We start from the raw sequence: 14,931 nt of genomic DNA, 5'->3' as shown, positions 1-14,931 counted from the left end.
AGTTACATGCCCAAGCTCATACAGTTAATAGTAGTGGCAGAGTTGGGATGATTTGAACCCAGAAAATGTGACTGTAGAACCTGAGGGCTCAGACAGGCTGTGTCTTTTTTTTTAAGACTTTTTTTTTTTTTTTTTGATGTGGACCATTTTTTGAAGTCTTTGTTGAATTTGTTACAATATTACTTCTGTTTTATGTTTTGGTTTTTGGCCACGAGACATGTGGGATCTTAACTCCCCAACCAGGGATCAAACCTGCATCCCCTACATTGGAAGGCGAAGTCTTAACCACTGGACCTCCAGGGAAGTCCTCAGGCTGTGTCTTGACGTGCCTGGGTTGTGACATTGTCAATGAGTCGAGACAGAGAGAGAGGACAGCATTCCTTGTGCTCAGCCCTTCCCTCTCTTCCTCCTCTGAAGATAACAGCTCCCATGTTTGACCCCCTAATATGTACCAGGCACTGTGTCCTGGGCAATTGACACTTCCTACCTCTGTTAGTACTTGCAATAATCTCTGTGAGGCAGGGGTTGTTGTTCCCATTTTACAGATGAGGAAACTGAGGCTCGGGAACTACTGAGTATCAAAGCTGAACTGAAAACCTTGGTCTTTGGATTCCATGTCCTGAGTTCTTCCCTTATGCGCCATGCTTCCACTATCTGAAAGCAGCCTTGTCTAGACAGAGGAGGTGACTACCATGTGATATGGCCGATTGCACCGAAAGATTTTTTTTTTTTGGTCACACCACACAGCATTCAGGGATCTTAGTCCCCTGACCAGGTATCAAACCCGGGCCCCCTGCAGTGGTAGCGTGGAGTCCTAACCACTGGACCACTGGGGAATTCCCAAGATTTCTGTCTTGGAGGGGGAATCCCTCCACACTGTGCCCCACTGAATGAATGCATGGAATTCCTTTTACTGGAGACAAAGCTTTGCATATCAAAAAGGTATGGAGGGTGGGAACAGAATCCCCAGGGAACAGGGGTCTGAGTGTCCCATTAAGGCCCTTTTCTGGCCTTCTGGGCTCTACCTAGGGGCTCAGCTGGGGTTGGGAAGGTACAGGGGCCATCTCAGAAAACAAACTTCCTGCTTCCATCTCCTGCCTGAGAACCACCCTATTATCTTTCAACATATCTGGGAGTTTCCCTCCACCATCATTTAGTTATTAACCAGCACTTCTTGAGCTAATCTAACACCTCTCCAAGTACATTTTCATAATTTCCAATTAATTCAGTAACACAGAACATGAGGTGTCAGAACTCTCAGGAGCTTCATCTTTGTTTTCTCCCAAACAGTTGTCCCTCCAAGCAGGTCCCTCCACCTTCAAGCCCAGTTGAGACAAAGGTGGATGATCCAGTCCATAGTTCCACTGCTGGCCTTCCCTCCTCTGAACGACCCTCTTCTGAAGGACAGGAAATCAAAGCTGCACCAACGCTTTAGCTCTTTGTTCTTAGGTGGTGGGAAGTCAGGGGAAGGATAAATTTGGGGGCTTGAAAGCTCTATGTCCTAAAAAAGATCTGACCTCTTTGGAGCGACCCAGGACTAACATGGCAGCCGTGGGGCTCACATATGCTCGTCTTGGGGGTAGGGGCCTATGATCCCTAGGTCTGCACTCCACCTCATCCCCCTCTGTGACCTCAGGAAATGGAGGCAGACTCAGGAAGAGGCTGATGAAAGGATTGCCAGCCCTGCTGTCCCCACATATCAAGCAAATCCCCACCTCCAAGAATCTCAAACACAGATTTTTAAACAAATATTTTGGCTTTCAAATGCATTAGGGCATATTCTTTCTTTTCATAGTTGTATTGTGCAAACAACAATCAAGGAAAACATAAATAATACCACCTTCCCTCCCGCCACTTCGAAAAAGCCAGCTGTGTCCATTTTCCCACATTCCCCACGTTCTCTTTCTTGTATATGGTTTTTCCCAGCAAAGGCTTCATCTTCCTGATTCTTCTTAGCTTAGGAGACCAAGAAAATGTGGCTTTGTTCCCTGAGGTCCTCCAGAGGATGGAGAAGGGAGGGGGGGGAGGCCTGTCTGGGATGCAGTGTCTGGACAGATAACTCACTGTGGTCGGTGGCCAGGGGCAACTTCCTGCGGGGTGAGTGGAGAGAGCATTACAGTTAGGAGGGGGTCTGGCTTCCAGCTTTGGCTCTGCTGGGAATGTGCCCTGTGACCTTGAGCAAGGGCCTGCACCCTTTCTAAGCCTCATCTTCTTCATCTATTAATGAGCAAAGTAACTCTGACCAGCAATTCCCAAAGTGGGTTCCACGATAGGTATTCCCAGAGAAAAGGGAGGAGGGGCAGGCAGGTGGTTCTATGCTCTAATATGTTGGCAACACCAGAGTAAACAAAACTCAACGATTTCTTTATTGCAATACTGCCTGGAGCCTTAGACACGTGGCCCCTAATCTTATCTTATGTTTTCCTCTGATGGCTGGACTTACAACTTCCAGAGGCCCTTTCAAACTAGAGGCTATCGTCATCACTATCATCTTAGCCCCTAAATGTTGAGCACTTGACATGCCCCAGACATCACGCTAGTACCTCATGCAGCTTAGCTCACGGAATCCTCATAACGGCCTTTTATTTATAAATAAGGAAGCCGAGGCCCAAAAGAGGTCATGGGACTCACCTGAGGTCACACAAGAGGCTTAGACAAACCCAGGCTGCCCATTCCTGGGGTCCCTGACACCACAGCGCTTGAGATGACCTGCTGTCACCTTGGAGGCTATTTCCTTTCCTTGATCTGCAGCTGACCCCAAATGCCCAAGTGAGACCCCCTACTTGGGGAGTCAGAGGCCACAAAGGTGCCTGACCACTTGTAAAAGTCCAAGGAAAGGAAGAGGTGGCCTTGCAGCTCCTCGGCCTTCAGGGACAGGCTCCCCGTCCTTCTGTGCTCCTCTGCAAGTGGCTGGCCGGCCCTTGACTGTGTCACATATCTACCAGGAGCTCAAGAGCACAGATATGAAGTACCGGAACCGCGTGCGCAGCCGCATCAGCAACCTCAAGGACCCCAGGAACCCCGGCCTGAGGCGGAACGTGCTCAGCGGGGCCATCTCCTCTGGGCTCATTGCCAAGATGACGGCAGAGGTGAGAGTCGGGGCCGGGACCTCTGTGTGGTGGGACAAGGGGCCGGGCCCCTCCAGCCTTGCCCAAGTCTGAGAGGCAGTGGCTTGTAACTCAGTGATGAACCAGGGGCTTCCCTAGCCGGACCATCTAAGACTCCCCATCCCTCAGGGCCCCTGGACCATCAGGACAGTGAACACAGCTACCATGTCTTCAGCACTGTGCTAATCGCTTCGGTGTGTTGGCCAGTTCTAGCTTCACACCAACCGAGACAGAAATGTTTATCATCTCCATCTTATAGGTGAGGATACTGAGGCTCAGAGGACTTAAGTGACCTGCCCGTGCACACAGCTAGAAAAGGTCGATGCCAGGAGCCAAGCTGTCTGGCCCCGGAGCACCCTCTCCTCCCTGCCTTGGGATCTGCCTCCCTCTTCTGCCTCGTTCAGTCCTATATCCCATTACTCAGCTCTGGGCCAAAGCCAGAATCGGAGTCCCTGACTCCATGGAGCACAGCCCAAGGTGCGGGGACAGACATGTATACAAATACATATGATACAGAGGTGGTGGCTGCCATGACAGAGCCACCACGGGAACTTACAGGAGGGAAGGATTGACCCAGTTTGAAGGGGTCAGTAAGGGAAGGTAAAGGGAACAAGCCTGTTTGAGGAAGTATGTGCAGTGGTTAGAAGCTCGGGGCCTGGGCCAAACTGCCCGGGTTTGACTTCTGCCTGTGCCACTTAGCTGTGTGATCTTAGACCAGCCACTTAACCCCTTTGTGTCTCAGTTTTCTCACCTGTAAAGTGGAAGTAATAACAGCTATCCCAAGAAGGATTGAATGAGTTAACACATGTGAAGTGTTTAGAAGGTTAAGGCAAGTAAAGCCCTCCCAGGAATTAGTATATGTTAGGCCCATTCACTAGCCATTTCATCACAGTGCTATCAAAGAGGAAATATTATCCCCATTTTGTGGATGAGAAAACTGAGGCCACCCTCAGCTCATAAGTGATGATGAGGATTTGATCCCAGATCTGTTTATTTCAGAGTCTCTGTCTTGGAAAGACCTTTGTACACCCTCAGGTATGAGTGGCTCTTTGCTGCCAGAGCTAACTCAGGGGCTTCCCCGCAAGCACGCGGCAATGGCACTGCTGAAGCGCTACTAAATCCAAGCGGCCCAGAGAAGGGGAGGGGAAGCGCACCGACGTCCTGGAGTCCGGGTGTGCCTGGGGTGTCTGGGAACCCTCTGAAACTATTGTCAAGAGTGTGCCTCTGTGTGTTTATGGTGTGCGTGATGTGTGTGTATGTGTGGTTTGTGTGATGTAGCGTATGTGTGTGTGGTGTCTGTGGTTAGTGTGTGGTGTATGCAGGTGTGTGGTGTGTGTGTTATGTAATATGTACGTGTACATTTTTCTGAGAAGAGGGTTTGCTGCTTTCCTCAAATACCCAAAATTTTACAAAGAGCCCTGGCTTTAGGATAAAATGGGGAACTTGGCACAGGTGGACAGGGATATCTTTTGGCTTAATCTAAAATATATGCTCTTTTTAGGCAAATAACAACATATACCCAGAGTTACACATTGCAACTTGGCTTACAGAGTATTATCCTTCCCTGTGAGGTGAAGCTGTGACTTTGATGGGAATCCAGCCTGCATTTCCTTCTCTCTGGCCCTCACCCTGTGGCTCTGGGGTCCCTCTGCTCCTCTTTGTGTGTGTGTCGTGGGAATGCTATCAAGAGACTGTCTTACAGGCAGTTCGAGAAACATTGGGAAACCAGGCCCCGGAGAGCCAAGAGCAAGGTGTAGGCACAGGTGTGAGCCAAACCCAGCAAGTTCCCAGAAGCTGGAGGCCAGAACAGAGCTGGGTGACTGAATTAGGACAAAGACAGGCCCCAGAAGTCTCAGCAAAGGAACCGGCCAAGTCTGGCCCCATCCAAGGACTATTCACTAGAACAGGGCAAGAGAATCGGGTGATCAACACAGGCCCAAGAAGAGGCTGACCAGGCCAAAGGCAGCAAGCCAGGACTGCATCACGCCCTCCACAGGGACTGCCAATGCCAGCCGCTGAGGAGCCCCCTGCCCGCAACCCAGGCAACGGAGGCCCAGGAGCCCTCCTTCCTGGGGTCAACTTTTGCTCTAGGCAGGAAGCTTTTATAAGAAATAGAGGATCGGACTTCCCTGGTGGTTCAGTGGTTAAGACTCTGTGCTCCCAATGCAGGGGGCCCAGGTTCGATCCCTGGTCAGGGAACTAGATCCCGCGTGCTGCAACTAAAAGATCCCACATGCCGCAGCTAAGACTTGGTGCAGCCAAATAAATAAATTTCTTAAAAAAAAAAAAAAAGAAAGAAATATAGGACCATTTTTGCTCCAGGAAGAAAAATAACAGGGACTTCCCTGGTGGTCCAGTGGTAAAGAATCCGCCTTCCAATGCAGGGGGTGCAGGTGCGATCCCTGGTCAGGGAACTAAGATTCCACATGCTGCAGAGCAGCTAAGCCCATGCGCCACAACTAGAGAGAAGCCCGTGCACCACAACGAGTGCATGATCCCACGTGCCGCAATGAAGATCCCGTGTACCACAACGAAGACCCGACACAGCCAAATAAATAAATATTTTTAAAAAGATGGGGCTTTCCCTGCTGGCACAGTGGTTGGGAGTCCGCCTGCCGATGCGGGGGGCACGGGTTCGTGCCCCGGTCTGGGGGGGATCCCACGTGCCGCGGAGTGGCTGGGCCCGTGAGCCATGGGCCATGGCCGCTGAGCCTGCGCGTCCGGAGCCTGTGCTCCGCAACGGGAGAGGCCACAACAGTGAGAGGCCCGCGTACCGCAAAAAAAAAAAAAAAAAAGAAAAAAGAAAAATAATAGCTTGGGGTTGGGCTGCCTGCTATGCTGTGGCTCAGAGGCCAGAGGCTCCCGTCAGGCAAAGCCTGGGGCAGCTGATGCCTGTGTGAGTGAGTGGACATCCCTCTCTGCCTCCTGTGTCTCCCTAACTCCCTTTTTATGTCTCTTTCCTGGTCCACCTGATTCCCTCATTCTTCCTCCTCTCTTTTTCTCTCAAACCCAGATGATTCAAAGAATGGGGCAGATTCTGAGATACACGTTAGAGCTGTTGAGTGGACATACTGGCAGCCCACAAGGAGAGGGGTTTTGTTCCCAGAGTCAAAGCCAGTGCCTGGTGTGTCATAAGTACTCAACAAATATTTAGCAAATTCACATTGTACATGACGTGAAGATCCAGTGTCATCTCTACACTTATTTTCCTCATTTTCGATCTTATTTTCTATATTACTGTACTGACCGCATGTGTCTTTGATGCTGCCTCCTAAATGAGGCAGGAAGAGATAGGTAAATGGATTGGTAAGTGGATAGAGTTCTCCTGATCTCTATTTCTTTTCTTTTCTTTTTTTTTAATTGAAGCATAGTTGATTTCCTGTTTATTTCTTAGCTGGCACAGTCTGACCCACAGCCACGTCTCCCACACTCCTCACCTTGACCCACACTGAGTACCCTTCCCCAAAACATGTTATTCTTGTCCTCTGATCTCTGGCATCTATTATTCTCTTGTGCCATCCCCCTCAGGAAGTCCTGCTTATCTTTCAAGACTGGTGAAGGTGTCAGCTTCTTTAATGAGCCTACCTGCCCCCATATGGGCTTTCCCTACACTTTGTATACCTTTGCTTTAGTACCTCCAACACTATCTTGCAATCTTGCTTAAATGTTTGGCTGTTCTACTAGATTAGCATTACCTGGGGACAGGAACCAAATCAGGTCTGAATCCTTAGGGCTTAGAGGCAGTGGTAGGCTGGAGCCAGCTCCTACCAGCTCAAGAGAGATGATTATGTGTAGCTCTTCCCAACTCTGCATTCAGTTATATCACATTAGTAGCTTGAAAATGGCCACGGTGGGAGTGTTTACACCATGGAAATCGGTAAATGCTACAAATTAGCCACCACTGCAGCCAAAGCCAGTTTACCAGCACACCAGTGCAGTGAAAGGCATTCAAGAAATTGACATCCAATACATTTTGAATGAATAAATGTATTATGCTCTGGAAAGTCCCCCAACATTAAAGTCAGCTGCTTTTTGCTTATATGGCCTGGGGTTGACTTGTTTTTGTATATACCTCTGCCATTGGTTAGGACCTAGTCCTTGAATTTGACACAGTAGGACATTCGTGTGTGTACTAGGATAACTTGGGGGCACTAATGAAAATGCATATTCCTGGACCTGCCCTTAGAGTTTTGGATTCATAGGAATCTGCATTTTGTCAAGAAACCCAAGTGGTTATAATGTAGCAGTCAGCATACTAAATTCGTTTGACCTTTGTTCCAACTCTGTTCTCCACAGTTTAAGGGGTCATGCTAGATGGCAATAATTAAAATGTTTAGCCAGTGCCAAATCCTCTTTAAAAAAAAAAAAAAGTTTCGTTGTTTCTTTTTTTTTTGGCCGTGCCTCATGGCTTGCGGGATCTTAGTTCCCTGACTGGGGATTGAACCCAGGCCACAGCAGTGAAAGCACTGAATCCTAACCAGTAGCCCACCAGGGAACTCCCCAAATCTTCTTTTAACATTAGCTTCGGGACTTCCCCAGCGGTCCAGTGGCTGGGACTTTGCCTTCCAGTGCAAGGGGTGTGTGTTCCATCCCTGGCTGGGGAGCTGGGATCCCCCATGCCTCTCGGCCGAAAGACCAAAGCATAGAAGCGGAGGCAGTGTTGTGACAGATTCATTAAAGACTTTAGAAATGGTCCACATCAAAAAAGTCTTAAAAAGGAAAAAAATTAGCTTCAGCCATCTTCCTCCCCCCAAACCAACACTAACTAGAGCTCTCTCCAGTTTGAGTGTCTCCCTCTCTGCTCTACTTCTGGAAGACGTTCGAGGCAAGTCAAATGGCCAGGGGAGGGACAGAAAAGGGGAGGACCTGGATAATGCAGACACTAAGTGCCTACAGTGAGCTGATGAGAGACAGGAGGCTCTGTTCTGTAGGAACTTATAGAAAAAGATATTCCATGATGCAATCACAGGTGAGCAGTTAGTTGTGTGAACCCAGGAGCTTCAGGTCCTGCTTGGGTGGGGTTAACAGCAGTAAGTCATGGAATAGTCGAGACCAAGGTTCCCACCAGGCAGAATGGCCTGGCCGGGCAGGGATCCCAGCTCAGACAGGCAGTGGGTCAAGTCCAGACTGGAAGGACAAGGGGAACATCATAGATCAGGTGGCCAGTAATCAAGTCAGATTAAGCAGGAAGGTACACAAGAGTACCTGAGGAGATGTACACAAGAGTGTTGATCCTGGGGGAAGCTGTTTGCCTTGTACCCTCCTATATGTGCCCTACTGTACTTGGCCCAGTTGGAGCACCCGAGTTTGACCTTCCACCCAAAGGCAGAATGGGGACTCTTCTGATAAAGGCTTTTCCCAGCTGGGACAGGGCCAGGGCTCCTGGGGCTCCCTGGCCCTGAAGGGCAGACTCATTTCTCTCCAGGAAATGGCCAGTGATGAGCTGAGGGAGTTGAGGAACGCCATGACCCAAGAGGCCATCCGTGAGCACCAGATGGCCAAGACAGGCGGCACCACCACTGACCTCTTCCAGTGCAGCAAATGCAAGAAGAAAAACTGCACCTATAACCAGGTATGGGGTGGGGGAGGGGCCAGTGGGGGAGGACGCGACAGGGGCCAGGAGGAGCTTAGGGACAAGCCAGCGGGGAGAAAGGGCTAAAACCCTGGGCTGCAGAGAGAAGGGCAAGTCTTGGTACACCAACATGATACATCTGTGGCTTCTAGAAAAGACGCATGCGGAAGCACCCAGATCTGAGTCTGTGAGGCTTGGCCGGCGTGTTCTGGCCTGCCCTGAAGCAAGAATAAGAGGGACCAGACTCACAGGGCACAGAACAACTGTACAGTCACAACTGGTTGGAAGGGAACTTAGCAATAAAACTCTGCTCGCTCACTTTACACACAAGGAAGCCGAGGTCCAGACGGGGCCAAGTTTTGCGGCTTTGTCTAAAGTGGCAAAGACAGTGGCAGAGATGTTAATAAACCCAGATCCAGACCCTTCTGCCTGCAATACAGCCAACTTGGTAGTAAAGCCTAAGGGATCTAGCCCCGAGTCGTAAGGTAAGGGTGAAGACCACTGCCCTGGCCTGGGGAGCCGTGGGAGGCTGTGGAGGCCTCTTCTCCGAGACTTAAAAGCTGTTTCCGGGTTGTGTGTGTTATGCCCTTGGGGCACCAATATTCCTGGATTCTAACGGGTGCTTTGTCACTCTAGAACTCTGTTCATTCCCCCATCTGCTCTCAAGCAAGATTTATCAGAGCACCTTGCCCTTGGGGATCTGTGGCTACAGCAGAAATAGTGAGCTTTGCCCTTCAGGAGTCTCTTGGAGAATTCTAGTTCAGGAATCTGGAGATGTGTGTGCAAGTTCCTGCTCCCTTCCGAGCACGTTTCCCTGTGGAGTGACATGCCTCCTGTGCATCGCCTCCCACCAGAAGTCAAATGCCCATTCGCAAAGTTCTCTCTCCACAGAGAGACCCCAGTGGTATCCTTCCTCAGGTGTCATTGCTCTGCAGTGACAAGGCTGTGTTAGGCTGTGTCCTCCTGGCCCACTGCTGGACTCACCCATTAGCAGGGGGACTTCCCCCAACTCCATAGACTCCAGCTGACATGTTCATAGCTGAGTGTCCACAAAGCAACAACTTGCTACATGTCATGGCCATCTAGGGTTGGCTGCAGAAAATCAGAATAGCAATTGTTAAATCTGGAAATACCAGGGATTTGCTGTGGGAAACCTGGTTTCTGCACCTGAATGGTCTGGTTAAGGGGATGAGAAACTAGAAAACAATATTAAATATCCCCAATGATCTTCAAATCCCTTTTCCTCTCTGGGTCTCAGTTCTTCCACCTGTAAAATAAACAACAAACTGGATGATCCCTAAGGTTGCTTCCAGCTCACTCAGTTCTGATCAGAGAGGTACATCCAACAGGATGTGTTCATTTTTCCAGTAGGAGATGAGTCTTGAAGCAAGAGAAGACACATCAGTTCGGAAGAATCAACAACAAAGAGTGAGAGTGCAAACGTCAGGTTGAGCCAGGGAGATACTGGAAGTGAGCTGATGGAAAACATATGAATACACAATGGAATTCTTAGTGATAAGGGAATTGCCAAAGTGGAGTGGGAGTAATGGTGCCAGCCTCTGGGATTTGGACCTACTTCTACAGACAGTGGGAGCCATAGCAGGTCCTAGAGCAGGAAAGTGACTTCATGAGTGGTCCCTGTTCTCTTTTTCTCTCAGGTGCAGACACGCAGTGCTGATGAGCCCATGACTACCTTTGTCTTATGCAATGAATGTGGCAATCGCTGGAAGGTCTGTATTATCTGTATCTGTATCTTTCTTCCTTCCCTGTCATCCACAGATGCTGCCCACATAAGGAGTAGGATGCCCACAGCCCAAAAGGGGCCTTATACATGGGGGACTTGCCAGCCTCCACAGAGCAGGCCTGCAGAGCTGGAGATAGTGGTGGGTTGTTTTAGGGAGGTGGGGACACTGTACATGTGTATGTGCATGTTTTTTTTTGGAAAGCACCCAGTTGGGGTGGGGACAGCAGCCCGCATTTTATCACAGGAAGGGCAAGTCTGTCATTCGAACACAGATGGAATCAGCCTCCTGGGATCCACAGAGGGGAGGAAAAACAATAGCACTCTGCGTTTGGACCACGCCTCTCTGCAAAGTGGTTCCACAGATGGTCTTTCCTTTGAACCTGGTCACAGCCAGGGATGAGGAGACAGCGTTGCCCCCAGATGCTCCCAGGTCATCCTCCCCTCCTAAAGCAGCTCTGGAAAAGCCTTACATTACCCAAGGCTGTAACCCAGGTGGGCCCCAGCCCCTGCAAAGGCAGCGGTTTTGTTTTCAGGCATGGGAGCCAAGCAAAGACTCCCTTCACAGTGCTCCTTCCTGCCTCGTCTTCTGAAACAACTGAGTGTGGTCACATGGTTAATGTACGGTTACAGTACCATCTGACTTGCATGTGTGCTGTGTAATGTCTGGGCCACTGGGCAGGCTGCAGGTGCTCCTAAAATTCTAAGGTACTTAGCAAGGACTGAGCACGAGACTGGGAGTCAGGAGCCCTAGTTTCAGGTCTCTGCTCTGCCCTACTTGCTGGGTGACCCTGAGCGTGTCACTCTCCTCCCATGGTTGATGTGACGATTATTACATATGCACACATACTTTGCAACAACTAAATGTTCCTTTATAGTATTATTCTCATTTTCAGATGAGGCAATTGAGCTACTGACATGGTTAACAAGCATAAAGTCACAGAGTTTTGAGCACTGAAAGACAGTACTCCACATTCCTGATCGATTGAGTTTTCTACAACTTTATGTAGGGCCTCAACAGCCATGGGGCCTCATAAGAACTGCCACGTATTTTAGGGTAAAAGTCAGACAATTATGTATTTTTCTTTTATTCACTTATTGCGCACTTAGGGATGGGGCCAGTATAATGGCCTGCTGGTTTAGAGCATGGGCTTTGGTATCATGCTCAAATCCTAGCTTTATGACTTACAAGGTGACTTTGCTAAGTGACCTGAACTCTCTAGGTCTGGATTTCCTCATCTATAAAATAAGGGTAGGAATACTTAGCCCACAGAGCTGTTTTGAGGATTGAGAAGGTAATACACATAAAGAATTAACAGGGCCTCTGATAGCTCATGTGGTATCTTTGTCAAATTAGAAAGAAGTGTCCTTGCCTCCATGTAGACACAGCCTTGCACCAGGGTACAGAGCTTGGCAATGAGCAGGCGCTGAGTTTCAGCCCCAACCTGCCCCTTTGGCCAAGCTCTCTTGTGCAGTGAACAAGCAGTACAGCCATACAAAAAAGCCCTGAGCACATACGTGCCTGGTACATAGAAACCACCATTCTTATTATTGTGAGTTTCTTACCTATTAGTATTATGGGAGCTTCAGCAAGTCATTTAACCTGTCTGAATTGCTTCTTTACCTGGGAAAATGGAAGAGTTATGACAGTGCCTATCTCACAGGGTGGCTGTGAGGGTGAAATGAGTTAATATACGTTAATGCCGCCTAGCCCAGAGTAAGTGCTCAATCAATTGTAGCTATTGTGTTACTATTGGGCAAAGCTCCAAACCCAGCTCCTCCTTCCTGATTCCTGGAGAGAAACTGGAATTTGGAAGTTGGAGAGGCAGGTCCCACTAGAGGTGGCAGCTACATGGCTTCTGACAAAATTTTCAGGTAGTGTCCATTGCCATGTGGGAGACCTAAAGTCTAACCAAGCTATTAGTAATAATCACGGTGTTATTTCCGACCATAACCTGAGAGCCTACTGCATGTCCGCCATCGAATTTCCATTCATTACTTGATATGCTTTTCTGCATTGGTCGGCGTTATGATCCCACTATGCAGATGAGTGATTTGCTCGGGGTCACACCGCTAATAATGGCAGGGCTGGGATCTGGACTCTGGTCTGTGTGGCTCCAGACCCCACCTTCCTTTTCATGTCCCTCCACCTGCCTCTAGCCTCCCTGAGTCACGGCAAAGAAAGTTCTAAAACACTGTTGCCTTTTTGGTTTTGTAGTTCTGCTGACAGAACCACCAGCCAGGATTTCAGTGAACAAGGTGAGGAAGAACAAAGAGAAAGCACTAAGCCATCGTAACTGGAGAAAAATAAAAATTAAAACGAAGAAAAGTACTTAACTCTGAATGGGGCATTAGGGATCAGAGGGAGAATTCTTTTACAAATTAATAATCAGTTATTAATAGTGATTGACTAATAGGGGGAGGCTAATTGGGGTACAATGCTTAGTCTGTGTTGACAGACCTCTTGTAGAAACTCAAGAGCCTCAGAGCTGAGGTGCCATATCTTTGACAGTGACTGGTAGACCTTTGCTTTGAGTCCCTTCCTTCACATCTGAACCTCTTGGCCTTTTCTGAGTTGAAAACTACCAGACCGACTCAAATCTTACCCACCCCACCATGAATCACACGTGCAGAACAGTTGGCACATGGTTTGGCTTAGGCAGATATGACTTCCACATCGTGTAGAAAGATTTCTTCCCCACTCCTCATCTCTTGCCAGACTCTCTGCTATTCCCTGTTCCTAGCTTGTTTGGGGGCCTTTGAGGACTCCAGACCTGGTCCCTCTAGGCAGGGGACACATCATCTTGAGCTGAGGGTTTCTGAGTGAAGTGTACAGTGGTGCCCAAGTTTGGTGGCCCCTGGGAGGTCCTGAGCCTTGGAACCCATCCAGGCCCAGGCAATGCGTTCCTCACAGCTCTATTGTGGCCCGAGCTACAGAGGAAGTCTGCAGTGCACAAGGGCCCTTGTTGTGTTTCTCCCGTGATGAAATTGGCTTGCTTTTTAAGCTGATAGGAATTTTAGGCAAATCTGGAACCTTCTGGAAAAGACTTGGGGGCAGGTCTGGTGGATCTGTCCTGGGTCTCAGTCACTGACTGTCCGTGGCCTTCCAGCAGCCCCAGGCTGAGGCTCCTGGACCGTGTTTTCTAAAATAACTAACGCATAAGAGCTTGTGAACTCCTGGGAGCTTGGGCAAGTCACTTAACCTCTCTGAGCCATTTCCTTACCCATCAAAAATGGGAGTGGTACTAGTGCCTGCTTCATAGAGTTTCCACGTGCCTTGGTTCACACTTAGGGTAGCTGTTGGGGTAACTTCAGCCCAAGTTTCTCACGTGCCCTGGCGGAATTGGTTATCACCTTCCTCCTTCTACCCAAGTGCCTCCTCCTGTAGATGAAGCCTGTAAATAAACTGTGTACAGAAACCTGCCACCATCTCCAGGTTTTCAGCGGTCAGATTTGGGGTGGGTCCTTTGGAAGGACTGAAAATCCTCTCACAGAAGATACAATACACACAGCTCATAAATGGCAGATCCAGGACGGAAACCCAGGTCTCCTGCTTCCTGTCATTGTGCTTTATGCTCTGAGAAATCCAGGGCCATACACAGTGCTCGGCCTCTACCTTCCAGGAGCTCCCAGCCTGGCAGGGGAAGAAGCCACAGGTAGAGACTTCCACACCAGATGGGCTGTGATAAAGCCTGAGGTATGAATATTACCCACAGAAGTGTAGAAGGGTGTTGCTTACATACCCAGGTGCTTTTTAAACTGTAATATAGGTGGGAATCCCCTGGGGATCATGTTAAAACGCAGATTCTGATTCAGTGGGTCTGGGGTGGGGCCTGAGATTTTCTTCTTTTCTAACGAGCGCCCAGGTGATGCCAATGCAGCTGGTCCACAGACCACACTTGAGGAGTACTGGCTGAGACATCCAGATTTTTCTCTGCATTATCTAATCCTCCATCCAAACGTCTAGAAATCAAAAGCAGAACAAAATAGCAACCACTATTAATGTAATAATATCAATAAATGTTACTTTTGGGCTTTTTAAATATGCCACCCTGGGGCGATCTTCAGCAGTCACAGTCTAAATGTCCATTGTGCTCCCGGTGTCACAAGGATTTACAGCATAGGAAAAAATACAAAACTCAATAACCTTACTGTTTACAAAGGAGATGAGTCAGATTAAACAGAAGAAGAACAAGTCGGCTCCAGTTCGCACATCTATACAGTACACATCTACATTCGCAAAAGGACACAGAAAAGCATGAATAGGCCTCAGACTGTGTTCATCAGCAGGCGTCAATACCCTCCCCACTGGTCTTCCTGTGTCCACCCAGGACCCCCTCCAGTTCATGCTCTCCACTGCGCTGACCAGAATAGGCTTTTCAAAATTGCAAGTCTGATCATGTTACAGCCCCTGCCCCACCACTCCACCACCCCCATTTGCAACCTTCCATTTTTTCCCGCTACTCTTGGCAGGGCCTATAAGGCCCTGCAGGGCTGGCCTCTGCCTCTCC

At 49.0% G+C, this 14,931-nt stretch overlaps 1 protein-coding gene across 1 annotated transcript in view; it reads left to right on the top strand.

Annotated features, from left to right (window-relative positions):
* TCEA3 (transcription elongation factor A3) overlaps positions 1 to 13,886 on the top strand; it is a 36,580-nt gene extending 22,694 nt beyond the window's left edge. Inside the window, exons 8-11 of the mRNA XM_079946538.1 lie at positions 2,946 to 3,089; positions 8,533 to 8,679; positions 10,338 to 10,409; positions 12,639 to 13,886. Of these exons, the coding sequence (XP_079802664.1) occupies positions 2,946 to 3,089; positions 8,533 to 8,679; positions 10,338 to 10,409; positions 12,639 to 12,647 (372 nt within the window). The 3' untranslated portion in view covers positions 12,648 to 13,886. The remainder of the gene's footprint in view (positions 1 to 2,945; positions 3,090 to 8,532; positions 8,680 to 10,337; positions 10,410 to 12,638) is intronic.
* Positions 13,887 to 14,931: the final 1,045 nt, after the last annotated feature.

The sequence above is a fragment of the Stenella coeruleoalba genome (genome assembly GCF_951394435.1).
Source record: "Stenella coeruleoalba genome assembly, chromosome: 1".
In the NCBI taxonomy this organism is placed as follows: domain Eukaryota; kingdom Metazoa; phylum Chordata; class Mammalia; order Artiodactyla; family Delphinidae; genus Stenella; species Stenella coeruleoalba.
The sequence above is the reverse complement of the archived record's forward strand: the minus strand, read 5'-3'. Positions and strand labels throughout refer to the sequence as shown.